The sequence below is a fragment of the Pteropus medius genome, unplaced genomic scaffold (genome assembly GCF_902729225.1).
Source record: "Pteropus medius unplaced genomic scaffold, Ma_sr-lr_union100, whole genome shotgun sequence".
In the NCBI taxonomy this organism is placed as follows: domain Eukaryota; kingdom Metazoa; phylum Chordata; class Mammalia; order Chiroptera; family Pteropodidae; genus Pteropus; species Pteropus medius.
Genome location: NW_024342474.1, coordinates 5,953,320 through 5,972,599, shown reverse-complemented (window position 1 = coordinate 5,972,599; position 19,280 = coordinate 5,953,320). Strand labels below are relative to the sequence as shown.

Sequence of the window (19,280 nt, the reverse complement as noted above, 5' to 3'; positions counted from 1 at the left end):
CTGTTACTTTATTTGCAGAGTGAGTAAATAACAGTACTTATAAGATTATTATGGGGATTGAGTTAATATATATTTTTAAATGCTAACTAAAATGCTTTAGGGCCACAGAGTGCTATATAAAGTTAGCTCTTTTTATCCAGGGGATGGACTAAAGACTATACCCACCGACTCTACTTAATCCTTATACTACCATTTAAGGCAGAAATTCTTTGTATCCCCTCTATCAATGAAAGAACTGAGGCTTAGCAAGGTGTAATGATTTGCTGAAGTCCAAAGTGTCAGAGAGTCTTTGAGTCCAGGGAGGCTGATCTAAGCCTTAGTCCTTCCACTACATAGTGGCAACATTAGGCCAAGGACTGTTCGACACTATTAGCACCCCAAAACTGAATAAGAACTAACCCCCAAAGTCCAGCTTAAATGATTGGTAAAGTTATAGTGTTAAAGATGCATTTGTCTGTTGAAGTGGGAAAGGAATGTTGTGTGTAGACCCCATGCCAGCTATCAACTGCATCAAGAACTTTGTCAAGTTTCTCATTTAATGGTCATAAAGTCTCATTTTACAAGTTAGGAAATGAAGGGCTCAGAGAGGTTAAGTAATTTAACCAAAGACACACAGTATAGCCAGTATTCAAATCAGGTCTCTCTGACCTTTCCTACCTCCTCCAAGTTTTATTAAGATGTAACTGACATATACATTGTCTATGTTTAAGGTATACAGCATAATCGTTTAACTTACATATATTTGTGAAGTGATTACCTGTCTGACTCTTCAATAAAGCCTGTCTTTGAGTTTTTCCTAATCCTAGTTTGTCCTTTCTGTAGATTTATTATACATCTTATTTTCAGTCCCATATTCAATAATAAACTTATTCAAGTCAAAGAAAATTCCAAGTTGCTTATCTTTTGAAGAAAACTAGTTAACAAACCAGAAATGAAAAGTGGTAACTGATCCACTAAGAGACCAGACTACGGCGTATGGGCCTGTGAGTACATTCAGTTCACAACCAATTACCAACACAGAAGATGACATTTAAAATGTTTACCGAACAGAAGAATGGGCTGTCTTATTTGCAATGACTTTATAAAGAGACAATTACTATAAATGTGACTGTAGTACTGGCTCCAGTCTCCTCTTTCTAGCTCCTGTCTCTGTCAAGTACATTTGACATTTGTACATCCTAGAAATCATCACTAAGATTTATTTCTATACTAGACCAATACCAGAGGTTAGAGTCATCTTAAAAAAAAAAAGGCATTCTCTATCCAGAATAGTTTTGCACTTGCTTCTGCAAAAGTACTCCAGGGATAGTTCCTGTCCTATTTCTTAGGTAGGCTCCAAAGCAATAAGGGGTGTTAAATGGAACTGCAAAACCAATGGTGAAGGCAAAGACAGGAGTCTCTTGCAGCCCCTGCGTTGAGCGAACAGGCCAGGCCTCCTTGCTGTCGCCCTGTGTGGGTGGATGGAGGGCTTTCTGTTTTATCATCGCACTGAAATAGTAGTACTTCTAGTCCTGATTTTAGGCTGGGATGCAATGTGGTGAGGCTGGTGGTGGGGAAGGCCTCAATTCCAACTCTTTACCTTGCCCAGACTCCATCGCCTGTCCTTGCATGAGACTAAACAGTAGTCAATTTGATCTCCGGTTCCCTCTTCCTCTTTTTGGTCTCTGGAAATTTCCCTTACTTTCCTATGAGTTGTACATTTGAAAGATTGTCTATTATATTTTAATCAAATTTCTGGGAGTTTTGTGGTATACGTATTTTTCAGATCATCTAGTCCACTACATTTCCAGAAATGAAAGACTGTGCTGCCTTTTTAATATCTCCTAAACAAGTCTGTTTTCTACCTGCAGTGACGGTAGTTCACGCCGTCACTGCAAGAGCCCCTACGCGGTCTCCCTCTCTTGACTACGGTGTCCTCCAGTCAACAATCGTATCTACGGTCTTTGTCATTTTAAAATGCAGATCTGAGCTGATCATCCTTCTACTTAAAACTCTCCAAAGGCTTCTCATGCTTTCAGCAGCGGTCCTCAACCTTTCTAGCACCAACCGGTGCTCCCATGAGAATATAATGCCTAATGATCTGAGGTGAAGCTGAGGCGGTGATGCTAGCGCTGGGGAGTGGCTGCAAATACAGATGAAATTTTGCTCACTCACCCACTGCTTACCTCCTGCTGTGTAGCCCAGTTCCCAACAGGCCACAGACTGGTATTGGTCCATGGCCTGGGGATTGGGGACCCCTGCTTTCAGGATAAAATCCAAACTGTTGAGTAGGAACTACAGGCCTCCACGATCTTGCACAACTTACGCCTGCAGTCACACAGCTCACTACCTCATTACTCACTGCCACAGGATTACTATCTGTTCTGCAAAGCTGCCCTACACCCCTTCCCTTCTGGTCCCTCATGCATGATGTTCCTCTTGCCTGGAACATCCTGCTCTGGTCCCCTTAAATGGCCAAGTAATCTTTCAGGTCTTTCCTTATGTATCCCTTCTTCCAGGGCCTTTCCTTCACCTTCCCTCCCCCACTTCCACTATGGGATGGATTTCTGTCAGTCTGTACATACATTCTGTGCTTATGCCTGTTGTAGCACTTGTATACTCTGTTGGAGTTGTCTGCTTGTCTTTCTCTGTCTCTAGAATTTAAATTACAAAGTAAATTTCATTATCAGAAAAACCTATGTGTATTTTGAAACAAATAAAGTATGACTAATATAAGGTTTAATTACATTCAATCATTAGCATTTACCAAAGACCCTTGTTTTAAGTCACTCTCAATTACTATGACCATAAAGATGATGAGGGCAGGGCAGCACTAAACTTGAGCAACCCTTATTACTTGTTTTCAGATAAAATCACTAGAGAAATTTTCATATAAAATCACTACAGAAACTTCTTTGCTAGAAGAATCAGCTGTTTTAAATTTGTTCACCCAGATATGTACCTGTGGCAGAGATCAACTCCTAGTTCAATGTAATCAAGAATTTTATAAATACATAAGTTTTCTTCTTGAATATAAAGTAATCCACGAATATATACTTACTGGAAAGAGAAAAGTGTCGAGAATACTATTAATTTAAAATGTGATAAACTGATATCCATCAATTATAAACACAGATGGTTGCTTTTCTCTATGGAGATATGCCAATCAACAGCTCATCAGACAAAAATGAAAAATTCTAAAACCAATGAGTGTGGTAAAAAGGTAGGATATCATCTTGGAAAGGTGAATCCAAGTACAGTCTCTCTTACTTGTACTGCTGATGATCCTTAGTGCTTCTTGTTTTTGCCATGAACCTTTCTGCTAACTTCTCTAGGTTCCGAGAATATTCCGTCTCAATTTCGGCTTTTTTCCGGAAGAAATCTTGCAGGTCCTGGAGAAGCTGAACTCGCATCTCCGTTTGCTGCTCAAGGCATTTTTGTTGTTCTACCAGTTGAGCTCGAATTTCTAAGGAGAGAAGAGAATCCATCTGATGATTTCGTGAAAATTACTTGTACAAGATAAAAGTAATGACTCCTATTATACATTTAGTTCTGTTATCAGAGTTTTATGAGACGACTGTGACCAGGTCAGCTCTTTAAATAAAGTCTATGCTGACCCTTTAAAAGAATGAGACATGCCTCAGGAAAGAATGTAATAAATTAGAGTAGAAACATGGGTTACATTTGTAATGCCACAAACATGCACAGAGTCATGAGGGAAAAAAATTAAAGCCTTTCAGATAACAATTCATAACATGTGACATCTTTGGGTAGCTGAGTACACTGTAATTTTTTTCAACAGCATTTTACCTCAACTATCCCTTTTGAGTTTGAATGGCAAAGAAGTGAACATCATTTCTTCCAGACCTCTGAACCACATATATTTGCCAGCTGGCACATACAGACACTGACATCTGGTAACTTTTATTTAATGGGTATAGTTCTAGTTTGTAAAACATATAGCTTCAGGGTGTCTAAGGATGCTATGGCTAAAAAGAATTTCTTTCTATATCCAAATAATTCATTCATAATGGGAGTAATCCTTGGATTCCACTTTATCGCTCAATTCATCAAGAGCTTTTCACTTGGCCTTCACTTTGACACAGTGTTCAAATTAACAGACTTATGGACATACATATCCTGAAAAGAATCCTTTGACAATTTTAATGTATTAGGAACACAAAGGTTAGTCATTTAGTGATTTAGCAAAAACACAAAAGCAAAAGTATGTTATGTAAAACTATCTGTAAGTGACTATAACAATGAAACATGTGTTTTGGAAAATGAGATACCGTAACTAGTAACCACTGATTTGTTTCTGTTCTCAGATCCAGAGCTAACCTCCAAAGACAAGAATATTCATATTGGAAAAATTCTTTATTTCATCTTTCCCAGGGTCAGTGCATATTCTCTAAAAGTGAAGACTGAATCTAATTCAGTGGAGTTAACAGAAACCCGTGTCCAAATAACACCACCTCAATTTCTATTATTTTTCAATAGAGAAAGACTGAGCTGATTATATGTTTAATCAAGCTCATTAACAGCAGGGTAGTCAAGTTCTGAATGGGGAGTCAGAAAATCTGCTCAATGTAATAATACCTAAAAATAAGCAAATTTGTTTTATATTCTATTAAAGTAAGCACTAGTGTATATCCCCATTTTACAAATAAGAAACTGAGGTTTAAGGAGATTAAATACTTTATCTAGGGACTTCGGTTAGTATGTGACACCCCCAGAATCTCTTAACCCAGGTATGTCAGTCAGATTAATAGAACACTTCTCCCCGACTTCCATCTATTAAACATGTTTTTAGCACCTTCAGTGTGCCAGGTCTATATCTTGGCAAAGAAGATACAGTAACTATGAAACAAGGTCTCTGTCCCAATAAGGCCCAAGAAGGTTATGTTCTAGGCAAAACTATTTTGGGGGAATCTTGGCAGAAGATAGAGAAATATTTCTCAAGTGCCCTCTCTTGGTTTCTCCACTTCTGGATTGGGGGATCCTATTATTAATTTCACAGAAGTGTGGTGAACACAAGAGTGAAGACATTATTATAGACTTCTAACCACCATAAACAGCATCTGGTTTTTAGTCAATCAAAGTAAGTGTTTTCCAATACAGTATTATAATCAGGATGTCTGCCAAACTCTTTCATCCACAAATACAGAACTATTTTTGTTTCATAAAGAAAAAAAATCAAGGGTGGGCGTATTTCTCATTCAGGAATCCCAGTAAGTCTTTCAAGATTTAGTAATTTTAGCACATCTTGCTGTGCTAAAAGAAAATAAATCAATCGGCTGAAGCTGTCAACTAGTTTAGTTTTTTTTTTTAAGCTGCCTTAGTGCCAAATAAGAAATAAAAGTAGCTGAGAGTACAAATCTCATCAGAAGTACACAAAAATTAAATGGGCTTCCTTCTTCAGTCTTATTCTTAGATATTCTCCTGTTTTAATTGTTTAAATACAATTGTTTAAATTGTATTTAAACGAAACCTCATCCTCATTTTGCAGGGAGTAAATGTTACTTCATGTTATCTGTAATTTTCCAATCAAAATAGGACACTGGTGGCATTTTCAACAGTGAAAATGTGGTGGGACAGAACCTACAGTATCACTGGGAGAAAGTAAAATATGTTCCAAAAACTGGAGAAGGAGAATCCATTTGATTACCTCTTTCATTTAGAAATGTTTAGGACAAATGAAGAAAAGATTCCAAGGGAAAAAAATCAATGTAAGTACTACCGTAACAAATAGTTTGTTAGGAAGAGAAACCTTTAGGATTTCTTATATCACATCACAGCTACAAGGCAGCACAACATAGTAGGTCGTCTCCCTATACATATGATGCAGCTTTCTTTATATGACCTCACTAGATTGGAGCTAACCTAATATGGCACCAACAAATTTAAAAGATTTTTAATTACATAACTAAATGAGTAAAAAACAAACTTATTTGTATAAATTTTGGTCCATTTCTCAGAAAAGATGAAAGCTGGGCCCCACACTATCAATATTTGTGACGGCACCATAGGTGGCTAAAGGGCAGAGCACCGTCATCATCCAAAGTACCACAGTATCATTAGGGCTGGAAATGGTATAAGCATCACATTAAGGAGTGATTTCTTGAAATATTGTGAGCCTATTTCTATAGAAGGGATAGCAGCTTCCTTTCCTCCTGCAGATTCTTTAAGCACACTCTTTCAAGGCCCTTTCTATTAGCTTTCTTGGATGAGTACTGACCTGCATCATTTTTCCAGACTTAATTAAAGCTTCATATTAATTTAGTTGACCAAGCCACTGTTTTGTGTTAGGCAGAATCCTAGGCACGGGAGTTATCCAACTTTGTAAGACACAGCTCCTTTTGGTAGGGAAGGCAAATCTTAAACTGATAATATTAGTACACTGTGCTCATAAAGAAATGCACCAGGAAGCGATGGAAAAAGGAGCTGACCCAGACTGTAGACGTGCTTGGAAGATGTAGTACCCTGAAAGATAAGTAGGTTACATGATATACATCTGTAACCACCAAGAAAGTGAAAGACAATCTATAGAATGGGAGAAGATATTTACAAATCATGTATCTAATATGCAACTTGTAGCCAGAATAGAAAAAAATTTGATTCATTTGAAATACAGTGTTGGAGAAGAGTTATAGATACCCTCAACCTCCAGAAAGACAAACAAGTGGGTCCTGGGGCAAATTAAGCCTGAAACATCACTAGAGGCAAAAATGACAAAACTGAAACTGTCCTACTTCAGGCACATCATGAGAAGTCAGGGTACTTTGGCTGGGGAAAATAGAAGGCAGCAGGAAAAGAAGAAGACCACGTATGAGGTGTATTGACTCCATAAAAGAAGCCATAGGCAGGAGTCTACAAGAGCTGAGCAGGGCTGTTAAAGACAGGATATTGTGGACATCACTCATTCATGGGGTTGCCAGGAATCTGAGCCGACTCAATAGCGCGTCTTGTCTTGTGCCATGCACCACACACACACACACACACACACACACACGAGCATCTAGCTATAAAGAACACTTAATTAAAATAGGAAGCTACCAGATGATTTCCTCGGGTCACCAGGAGTCAGAGCTGACTCAATGGCATGTAACACATATCTAGAATATATAAAGGACACTTACATAATACAAACATAAATAACTCAGCTTAAAAAAAATGGGCAAAGGATCTAAACAAATATTTCTCCAAAGAAGATACACAAATGGCCAAAGCACATGAAAAGTGGCTCAACATCATTACCATCAGGAATGATGCAAATCAAAAGCACAATGAGATACCACATTACTCCCACTAGGATAGCTATCATCAAAGAGACAGATAATGACAAGTGTTGGCGAGGATGTGAAGAAACTGGAATCCTCATATACTGTTGATGGGAATGTAAAATGGTGATTGCTAAGAGGTATAGGGTTTCTTTTCGGGGCGATGAAAATGTTCTCAAAGTGATTGTGGTGATGGTTTCTAAACCGAATATACTAAAACCCATGATTTTGCACACATTACACAGGCTAGTTGTAAGATGTGTGAATTATATCTCAATATAGAGATAATATAAAAAAGATATATTGTGGTATCACAATTCCATGAAAATTTTGGTTGTTGAGACATTTCTGAGAAGGACGATAAAATAATATCGGTAACAACAAAATAACACCTCAGATTTCCATGCCTAGTACTTTTTAGTAGTTTATCAAATTAGAGAACGTATGGAGTAAAAGCACTTAAAAATGATGTCTTCATAAAGTAGCTCTTGCTTCATTATTTTTACTTCATCTTGAATTTACCTATGAGCCAGAATAATAAACTTACTGACTAGCATCATTTGTGTTAATTGTTACAATTTCTAATGGTACAGAAAATATTTACGTAACAGGACATTAGGTGGGGCTTATCACCATGACTCCCACACAACTGCATAAAACAGCACAATCTCTTTTATGCATAAAAATGCCATCTCTGAGGAGGCTCTAAGCAGTCATTATTTAAATCTAGGGCAGGACCTACTAAATAATAATAATGGCCTTTTTAACAGAGTTAAAATTTACTGTTTTTTTTTTAAATGACTATTATTTCATTTCTGTTCTACCAGAGCATCACCACAGAATGAATTGATACCAATAATCCAACAAAAATAATACATAAAAATGTGTGCTTTCAAAATACTCGACTAATTTGTAAAAAAAACAAAAACAAATAAATGAAATAGCTCCTCCAAGCTAAAAAAATCTGCTAATTCCCAACAAAATGGAATTGCCCAGGAAAGGAAGAAACAAAGACATTTCTGGTTACTGCTCTGGTAAAGGGTAGTCCTAACTCTTAAAATAAATTTGTGTGAGACCACAGAATGATGCATATTTCATGGAAAGACTGAGTCCAGACAAGGTTGTTTCTCTAACATTTTACTGAATGCCTATGACTAGGACATAAAATTGATAGATTGGACATGCTACTCATGATCATCTAGCAAATAAAAACACATTACTAAAGCATCACAAACCATCTCAATTATTTCACAGGCTTGGTTGGTCAGATTTTCCTTAGGATATCAAAAAAGTCTACATTCTGTTTGGATGTATCAGTACCTTTACCCAAAGGATATAAAAAATAGTTCTACCTCACACGGTCTAGTAAGAATTAAATAAGATATACAAGTGAAAAGCATGCTGTAATCTGTAAACCACTATGAAACAGATGGAGATTTTATTACCAGTATCAGCAGGCTTTCGTTTGAAAACTATATTTATTCCTTGTGCCAGATTCCTTACCAGTAGCTTTAAATAACACACTGAAAGGCCTAAGTCCCATCCTCAGTGAGGAGACAGGCAATGGAAATGGACAGTGAGAGCTAGCGACCCCTGAGGTGTTAAATGCATGAATGTCCAGGAGCAGTGGGAGGTGTGGGGAAGAAGTACCCATGGTCAATTAATGTAAGAATTAAAAATTTTAGACATCTGGGGTTATATAAAAGATATTAATTTCACTCATTCATCTGTTTCTTTTTACATTTTTAAATGACTACTAGAAAAGTCTAAAATTAGAAGGGTGGCTCATCTATAGGACAATGCTCCTTTACGATATGAGTGAATCAGCAACTAAATTTCTCATAAGTGGAATCTGGAATTCCCATCAGAAAATGTCTCTGAAGAGTTAGCACGCTTGATCACAAGACAAGACTTATGCACAAGGCAAATAGGGCACAGCATACAGGGAATGAAGACACAGGTTCCAGTTAGAAGAAGTGTGACCATGGAGTAGGTACTATCTTTGTGGAACTCATGTTTCTTCACCTATACAATGGTGACTAGTCATAACCGCCACAGCCTCCAATGGGAAGCTTTAACGAGATGAGATATGAAAAGACTTTTCTATCACGTAAAGCACTGTACTTGCCAATTATCATAAAATGTGTAATGAAAAAAGAAAAAAAAAATTCTAGATTTGATGGTGTCAACTACACTGGCTAAAGGACTTTCAGAAAAGGTGAGCTCACAGGCCAACTGGGGTCATCGTCAGTGACAGCTTTAGAGGGGTTAGCCCTGCACTGCCTTTATAAGCTATGTGAGATTTGAAAGGCTGTGCTAATTTAAGGAGTGAAAATGTAGTACCATTTTAAATAAACTAAAAATGATTAGTTTTGATGCCCTGGCCCAGAAGAGTTAGGTTCTGGGGAAGGAAGTTTAGGGTAGCTGAACTAAGTGTAACCTTCCAGGTACTGCACTAGATGGAACATGTAACTCCCTAAAGTCTTTTTCTACTTTTAAATTATGATATTATCAATAATTTAGGAAAACTAAATAGCACAGGCATATATGAAATCAAGTTGTGCAAAGCTCAAAATCATGGCCTTGTCTTAGAACTATAGAGATGATTAGCATATCTAGGGGAGTAGAGTTACTATAAAACCTTTTGGCATAAAATAAGGTAAGACTGTCTTCTCAGCACAGTTACTCTTGTTTTGGAAGTGAAAATAACATCAATTTCACAACACTTCTGACACTTAAAGAGAGGCAGTATCCATTTTTCTATCTAAGTTTTCATAATAATACCTTCATTTGAAATGATGTTAACCTCAGTATTATTTTAGAATAGCAGCTTACTACAAAAGCCTCAGTTTTCATAGCTTTTGAAAGCTGAGTGTTATATTTTGGCCTAGATAACACTTTCAGGTAAAGCATGGAAAACAAATTTGCACTTTTTTTTTTCAGATGAAAGCTAGCCGTGATAAAAGACAAAAAATTAAGGGGATCAATTATGGCAGTTTAACAGCACTGCAAGAAAGGCCAATTTGAGGAAGTATACAGATCTGAATGATTCACAATAGTGCTTTTATTTAGAATGCAGAAGAGGTAGGATTTCATTAACTTCCCCATAATTAAGCAAGGACATTTAAGGCCATATTAGTAGATTGATTTTTACTAGAAGAAAAGGACAGTGTGTGGAAATCATTGATCTGTACAGAGTATAAAGATTTACATTTTGGAAGCGCTGTGTTACTGACAGAGGTTCAAGGCATTCTCTGAACACCGACTTTCTTTCCTGATCAAATTTGACGTGAAGTCTCGTGGAGTAAACATAAAATCTTGCACATGCTTTTCTCTGAATAAGTTTTAAGAACAAAAAATTTTAAAGTAGTTAAAATCTTGTGTACTGAATTAAGTGCAAATTGAGGCTTTTTCAATAAGGCTATTTCCTTTAATGCAGTAATTACAATTTTCAAGTGTCTACTGGAATATAGTTTAAGCTCCCAAGTAGTTTACTATTTCCATCAAACAGGAGCATATTTATTGAGTTCCTACTAGGTTCCAGATCCTGTCATAAGTACTTGATAGAGCTTAGCTCATTTGATTCTTACAGCAATCCTATAATGCAGGGCCAGCATCACACAGAGGAGGAAACTGAAGCACAGAGAGGTTAAGTATTTTGTCCAAAGTTAGAGAATTAGTAAGAATTAGAGCTTGAATTCCCACTCAAGTTTATGTGACTCCAAAGTCCATGATACAAAATTATAATGTTCAACAATTACAAAGAGTAAACTGAAGTGATCCAGGCCTGGCCTTCTAGATAATTTGTTAGAATGTATATAGATATTGTATACTGTATAACTATTAATGTAACAAATAAAAGCTTAAGTGCCAAGTGTCTAGCATCACTTAGAAAAGCAATGATTGCATTTCTATCATTTTAAGTAAGAAAGCTAAAAGACTGGAAAAAAAAGATTCAAATATGTCTTCAAAATCAGCTAAGTGGCTAACGCTAATTCCCTAGTATTTCCTGAATGTCATGGCCTTAAGGGAAACTATATTTAGGTCAAGTACTTTTGTTTTAAAATCGTTACTGTACTATTACTATTCTAATTACTGTAATGCTTTGGACTATACAAACTGTAAATCCCTTGAATATAAAAATTATGTCTTTAAATTTCTATATAGCAAATAGATATTTAATATCTCTGATAAATCTTCACTTCAGAAAAGGTAGTAAGTTATTAAAATGCTTCATCATGCACATATGCACTGAGGACTGAAATTTTGCTAATTCATAAAATGGTGTTTCTTTCCCTTCTCTCTGCCACCTACTGACCCATCACTCTCTTCATTCTTTGCTCTCTGTGGTCCTTCTGGCATCCAGTCCTACAAAGTTTCTCCCATAAACAGTGATCTATTTGATCAACAGTGGAAAAGAACTACAGTTAAATCCATTGAATATTATAATGTTTTAAACATTTCTCAATTAAAGGTATATTTTCTATGTTTACCTCTACCGTAAGAGAAGACTCTTACCTAGGAAAATGACAAAAGAAACACCAATCATTTCACTTAATTTTCTTTAGACTTCTATTACAGGCTTTTATTGGCAACTTTACATCTTATTTTAACCACAGTTCAATAAGACAGCCCCAATAACCTCTGGCTCCAAGTGAACTAGAACTCTGGCTCAGGAGCTGACAGTAGAAAATTAGGAAGTGGTCTAGTTACCCATGCTTCCTCAACATTCATTTCACAACTGAGAGCCACAATCTGGATCACAGAACATATAGCTTCCAAGTTTTAGGCTACAAAATCCTTAAAGAGATGGCATTTTAAAAACCAGCTATGTATGTGCTATATACAATCAATTTATGTATATAATGAACACACATATAATATATATTTTAAGATTCTTCAGGCCTAAGCAAATACTGAACATCAACTAGCTTTAAGTGGCAGAAATATTAATTTTTATTATTTTATCTCTTCAAAGTACCAAAGAATATGTTCAATTTGATAGATCACCTATGTATTAAAAATAATATTCTTCTATTTTAACCTCAAAAACTAAACTCTGTAAAAGTGTATTTCTAGTTCTGTACAGACATCCAGTTTTACCCTACATAATCTGAAAAGATTGAATTTCAAAATGTTCTTTCAACAGTGTCCACTCATCAAGTGAACAAGTTAGGGCAGAAATGCTTATGCTACTCTACTCATCTGACAAACATTTACGGAGCATCCATCTTCCAGGTGCTGGACTCTTGAGAGACAAAGATAGACCCATTGCTTTTTGCCCTCGGGGCCTCCTAGGCTAGTTCCTGGTCTACAGACGTGAAAGTAACTGTTATTTTTACAATAATCATCATTTACAAAGCATGTATGAGTCTTGTCATAAAAGCATGAAGAAAATGCTGTGAAAACACATAGTGAGGAACAATAAATTTGGCATAGGTAAATCAGGGAAGAAGGATCCGAGGTGCCACTGGAGCTAGCAGCTAGGTAGGAATGTACCAAGTTGGGGGTGGGGAGGGGAAGGGTATTATGAGCAAAAAGAATAGCTTGTGCAAAGGCCCAGGGGTATGAGTGTCTGGAGAGTTCAGGGCATTACAAGGATGGCAGTTTGTTACTTATTGCAAGGTGATAAGTTAAGCAGAGGTTGGGTTAATTATTGGGAAATTTAAAATTTATATTATCTTTATTCAGCTCTGTAGTCACTTATTATAAGGAATGCTTCAATTTATTTAACAAGTTAAAAACAAAAGCATGTTATTCACATTTAGAAAAGATATCTGTAAAACTATGTTCTAACTGATGAAATTATCAGGAAATGGTATGTCCTGTCAAATCTTTGACAATAGATTTTTTAAACCTGTTTTATGCTAATTTAGATAAGAAAGGGCAGAGTCAGCTATATTCAACAGAATACTGAGGATATGAATGGAAATACCATAATGTGATCAGAATTGCTCTTTATTTTCATCATATTAAAGTTTTAAATTAAAGTGGCTTAAAATTAAAAATTATTTAAATAAAACACCTTACTTTGAGGTCCATTCATCTTGCAATTTACTTTGAAAAGGTACACTTTTTTAAAGATGTATTTTTTAATCTTTACAACAGAGAACTTCAGAAACAGGAAGGTAAAAATGTTCGCATTTTCTAACCTTATATCTCTTTATAAAGCTCGTTATAGGAACTCAAATACCATACTAGCTTTATTGCCTCTGCCACACCTATGCTGTTACACAGCTGCTCTTATCTGCAAGAGATTCATTTTTAAATGTAATCAGATGCACAAACAGTTTTAGTACATTGAGAAATATGGCCCATCTCCCTATAAATCCTGAGTATCAGTTAGCTTCTTCCCATCTCTCTCCTAATTACGCATCCACAATCTAAATACTGCCTTTTAACTGAATCTTTCTTCCCACCTCTCTGCCCACACTGTGTAGACCCTCTGAAATTTCCATGTGTTGGGTAAGAGGCAGAAGTATGAAAAAGGGGAAAACAGAAGACTATGGACATGACAGACTGAGGGAAAGAGGGGAATGGAAGCAAGAAAAAGATAAAGGGAAATAGAGCTTAATGAGAAAACAAAAGAGAAAACATTCTATGAAAGCAAGAAGATTAAGAGAGAAAAAAGGAGGAAAATGTAAGAAAGGGGGCAGGTGAAGAAAATAAAACAAATGTAAAGGAAGTGATATCCGTCTTCAGGAAGTGGCTGATTCAGACGTGGGCAATGGAGGGACGTAGAGAGTGCTTTGGTCTATTCATGCTTGCCTTCGGGCTCTTAGATTTTTGAAAAGTGCATTTTGCTTGTAACAAATTCTAAATGGCAGTCTTGGGCCAGCATGAAAATAAAATTTCAAGGACAACATAAAGCACAATTTCTTGTTCTCAGAACCAAAGTGTAGGTTGTTAAGAGTTATAAGATTTTTCCCCCTTTTAAACCTTTAGAAACCTAGGTGAAGTCAAAACTGATTAATGTGTAACTTTAACTTTAATGGAATTTGCCATAAAGAGGTATCCATGCTCTTCTTCCACAGTATCCTAATTCTATGTAGCTCTGTGACCAAACAGTAGGAATTCTTTGTTTTCAGTCTATTTTCACAGTTAGGTTGCACAGCACCTTGAGTGTTTTAATTATCTTGGCACCTCAGGGGTAGGTAGAGTAGAAAGGCCATTAAAAACAGGTAGAGACCCTCAGAACTCTTTGCGCCATCTTCCTTCTCTGTAAAAATAAGCCCAATTCAATAAGACCAAAAGCTTTCCACATCGACCCAAGGTACATTTTTTTTTTTTTCCTTTTGAAGTTTAGATGTTTTTGGCGAGCACCCACACTACTCACAGGCACAGCTGATGTTCTCTTGGCTGCCGGCATTCAGAAAGCTGCTGAATGGACGCCATTGAGCCTTATGCCTCTCCACTGGATCTTTCTCCAGCACAAGTGCCAAGTAACCCTGAGCTTAGACAAGCAACAGTCTGCAGGGCACTATTTAGGCTCCATCTCCTAGACTAAGGCTCTCCTGAATGCCAACAGTGCAGCACAGGATGAAGCTTCACTCTGGTTACAGGACTGGTTGGCTGGGATCATCTCGAAGGCAGAACATTGCCCAAATCCAATGAAACACTTCACAGTATTCAACAGTCCCCTTCTGAGGGTTGTCATAATAGCTATTTTTAGTCTTAAGACCTACATGTAAGCATTATATAGAGAGCAAGGATCACAAACTCAAATGCCCTCAGAGGCCAGACAAGTCTCATAAATGAATGAAGTAGGCAGGGGATAAATTAACAAAGGAAGATAATGACTGTGCTTAAGTGATTACCTTCTAGCCACCAAGCTCCAGATAATAGTCATTATGTAAGATGCCTGGTGTAATTATGCCCCACCCCCCCATCCCCCATTTTTTTTTTTTAAGAGAAGCCAGAAATCTGAATTTTGGTGTAGAATCTCCAAAAATTTAAATATTAGAGACTAATGAAGATGAAACACTGTACGGACCACACAAAAGCCATCCCCATGCCAGATTTTGCCCCTGAATTGCCATTTTGAGATCTCTGACATACAGAAATTTTAAGCTTATTGGAAAAAAATAATACCTTCTTCAATTGTCATATATATAACGTGAAAGAAACAAAACTCAGATCAATGATACTTTCGGGGATCTCATGAATGAGGCAGCAATGTAAATGGTATGTGGAAAACCAATCAAAATTACCTAAAGTGACATATTTAGTGAATATATTATTTCCTGGTTTTTAAATGAATTTGTAACCTAGATGCCAACAGCTTGTCTTATTCTAAACTTCTCATACTATCTTTCTCGGAATTGAAAACACTAGCACATTTTCTCCTCTTCATCACTCTCTCCTGGGGTTCTCACTAAATCTGGAAGATGATTTGAAGTCCAATTTCATTGGAACCGTTTCTCAAGATGAGAACTGTTCATGCTGACTGGAGAAGTCAGAAAAAAAGCACTTCTGCTGCCAGTGCTGGTACAAACCCCATCAACGCTATCAAAGGCTTTACAGGACAGTCTGTGGTCCCACTTTACTTTTCTTATCTCTCCTCATTGGACACATGCTAGAGAAAGGGAAGAATCAGAGAATCTCAAAATTACAACAAGTCTTAGGAATCATTTAGTCCTATCTACTGTCTAGTGATCAAATATCCCAAGTTCATGCCTGCCCGGAATTCACTCTCTCTCTCCCAAGAGCAGGCTGTGCACCCAGGCAACTCCAACTCTTAGAAAAGTCTCCTTGAACTGAAACAAGAACTTATCCATTGGCTCAACAAAAATGTTTCGAATGCCAACAATATGACTCACGCTAGCTGCTTTTATATAAAAATGAATAAACTGGGACATCCCTCCCCTTATGCGAAGAAGTCACAGAAATACTTTTAAAATTAAACAGCAAACTTCCAAAAGGGTATTTCGTATGAGTAAGTGCACTCAAGAGACAGGACAAAGCCAACCAATGAAAAAGCCCAGGATGAGACGACTTAGAAAGTAATACAGATATACTTAGAGAGGAAAGCTTTGATAGTTATGGGGGGAATAGTTATGAACACTCAAATATGAAACTTCTTTCAAAACTGACCTCTTTTCCTAATCACTCTAGGAACCAAAGGCTAAAAGGAAGAGAGTTACCCAGTTCATTACCAACTATAAAAGGAACAGATTTACTCACCCATAATCTCCATACCTGGAGTGGTACAAAGTCAGGTTTCAGTATCACCACCTGTTTTCCCTTAATAAACCTCCCCCCTTGTTGTTACCTGTACCCTTCTTCTGCTATGTTGTCCCTTAAGTGTAAGGCAAAAAAAAATATTCAATCAAAACCACTTCCATTTTCCTCCACCCTCAAGTTTACCCAATTAAGAAAAATTTAAGCAAAAAAAAAAAAATCAGTGCACAGTAGTTTAAGGTTTGCGTGACAACTAACAGCTGAGAAGACTTGGTCATAAATTTTGTGGAAAGCTTTTGTTTCCCCAGCTGAGCATACGAGAAAATATCCTCTGTAGCTATAACTGAGATTTTCGCCCCCCGCTTTGAAAACACAAGTTTCAATTCTGAATCCTGACCTGGGTAATTAATATATTTAATCTAATCCTCGACTGGAATCAATCTCACTGCATTGTTATGAGGATTAAATTAGATAATGCATTTAAGGAATTCAAGTAGAACCTCACATAGAAAATGCTCAACAAATGGTAAGGACTGTTATGCATATTATTATTACAGCTATTGGTCCTAAATCGTCTTTAAACATTTCCCCCAAATCCGTATGTTTGTGACTTCTAATGCATTGTAGTTTCCATTTGAGGGTGGTGATTAGGCACTTTTTCCACCCTCTATCATTCATACAAACATACTCATTTTAGAAGATTAGAAAAATAGAAAGGAGAAAAAACTCACCCATTTTGGGAACACACCTGTTAATATGGTACAATTCCTTTTCGTGATTTTTAAAAAATATATGAATAATTCTTTTAATTTAAAAATAACCACTATTGCTTCAAATGCAGACATGTAAATTGTAAAAATGTTAGAAAATGTAATTTTAAAAATCTACTTGATTTTCTATCACTAAGCAATTAATACTTCAAAATGTTTTATTAATATGCGAAGCTCTGTAGGTTATATCCATTTTGATTTTCCAATCCCTAATGATTTATTCACACACCATTTTTTGTGTAAAAGATACGAGTCCACCTGTCCACAGGTAGAAATTCCAGAGTACTAATAACCGCCATCACTGGTCCTAAGAGCCAGGCTCTTTATTAGAATATCTCTAATCCTTACAAAAGTCCCCAAACTTACATTCCGACATCTCTATTTTGCAAATGAGAAAACTAAGACTCAAAAAAATTAGGTAACGAGTCCAAGGCCACAAAGCACTAAGTGACAGAGCTAGGTCTCAATTCATCTTTGTCTTTTGTCTTTTTGGCTCTGCCAAGACCTACATTTTGTCCCCTTGTACCAGCCTAAAGTTAAGCAAGATCACATTCTATTTCTGAAAACAGTTAAATGAGCTCAATGGATCCAGATTTTTTTGGGGGGAGGAGGGGAGCAAAGTAGTATGATTTTCATTTTGCAAAAGGACAAAAGTGACTCAAAGTTACATAGTCAAGAGGGATAGAGCTGGCCTTAAATACAGTTATGTTAGAGAAGGACGCCAGCATTTTAATGCAGAGATAACCTCTGCAATGAAATGTTTAAATTTAGAGTTTGCTGAAATTTTAGGTATAATAAACAAGTGATCAAGCCCTCTACAAGTAATCACTCAAGAGCTGCTCCTGGGATATTATTCAAATAGGAAAAACCACAGTGTAACTAAGGGAGTTACAGAGTCTCAATGTATACCACAGTGTAACTTTCCCTGGAGGTTAAAAATCCTACTTATCAGGCTACTGGGAAGGATAAATGGGGAATCCGTACACCTGGATGAGATTCTCAGCTCCGTTGGTGGGAACAAATATCTAAGTGACTTTAGAAAATTTGCTGATCCTCTTCTGGGCTCAAGAAGCTTCATTATTAAAACAGGTGTAATAAATACTCACCGTTGTGAACTCACTATCATCAGAAGGATGAAAGTATGAATAACAAAAGGCTTAGGAAATTTTAAATTTCCTTTTATATTTCTAATAAAAATGATGACAACAACAACAATAATGTTTTCTATAGTTAAATTTGATTGAGTGTATAATATGCCAGGTACTACTCTGTTTTATATGAATTAATTCATTTAAGTCTCATGCCAGTTCTGTTACGTAAGTATTATTATCACCTCAATTTTATAGATGAGTAACCTGAGGTAAAAACAAGTTAAGAATTAGCCCATGGTCATTGGCCAGTAAGTGAAGCTGAGTTTTGAACCTAGGCAGTCTGGCTCCAGTCCATGCTTTGAGCCACATGAAAAGGTGGTTCCTAGAATCCTTTACTTCCTCTTATCCCACTTCCAACAGCCCATGTGCCAGCCCTTCAGAAAGAAAAATAATATCAAAATATATTTTATTTTGTCAGCCAACTTCTGCTGTTTTGAATTATATGATTTTCTTTATAAAACAAATAAAACAAAGTAATCTTGAAACTATTCTGACAAACTTGTTGACTTAAAACAATTTTTGTCTTTTCCAGCAATGTTATATTTAGGCATACTAGGTAATTTCATAAGAAAAATTTTTAAAGGTTTACAATTTTTTCAAATTCTTAATACTAGTATTTAAAACATGGTTCTCATTAAAACTTTCCCCAATGGTCCTGAAAAATTATACCTTGCTCTAAAAGGGATGACATTCATTACCTGAAATGTTTAGTTTTGGGGAAAACCTAAAAAGAAGAAAAGCATGCATTGGAGATAAAATTCTAAGGTAGATAACAGTCATATTTCAAAGAAACTCATTAATCTACTAAACAGTGCACTGTGTCTAGTTAACCCTCTTAAGTAGTGGTTCTCGCGAAGTTAAATATTATACGAGATGGGTACTAATCTCTGTGGCTATTGGTGAATACATTCCTCCAAAAC

At 36.5% G+C, this 19,280-nt stretch overlaps 1 protein-coding gene across 3 annotated transcripts in view; it reads right to left on the bottom strand.

Annotated features, from left to right (window-relative positions):
• Positions 1-19,280, bottom strand: part of SRGAP1 (SLIT-ROBO Rho GTPase activating protein 1) — a 229,900-nt gene that overhangs the window by 120,946 nt on the left and 89,674 nt on the right. For all 3 annotated transcript variants that reach the window (XM_039865895.1, XM_039865897.1, XM_039865896.1), the window contains exon 2: positions 3,250-3,445. In XM_039865895.1, coding sequence (XP_039721829.1) covers positions 3,250-3,445 — 196 coding nt within the window. The remainder of the gene's footprint in view (positions 1-3,249; positions 3,446-19,280) is intronic.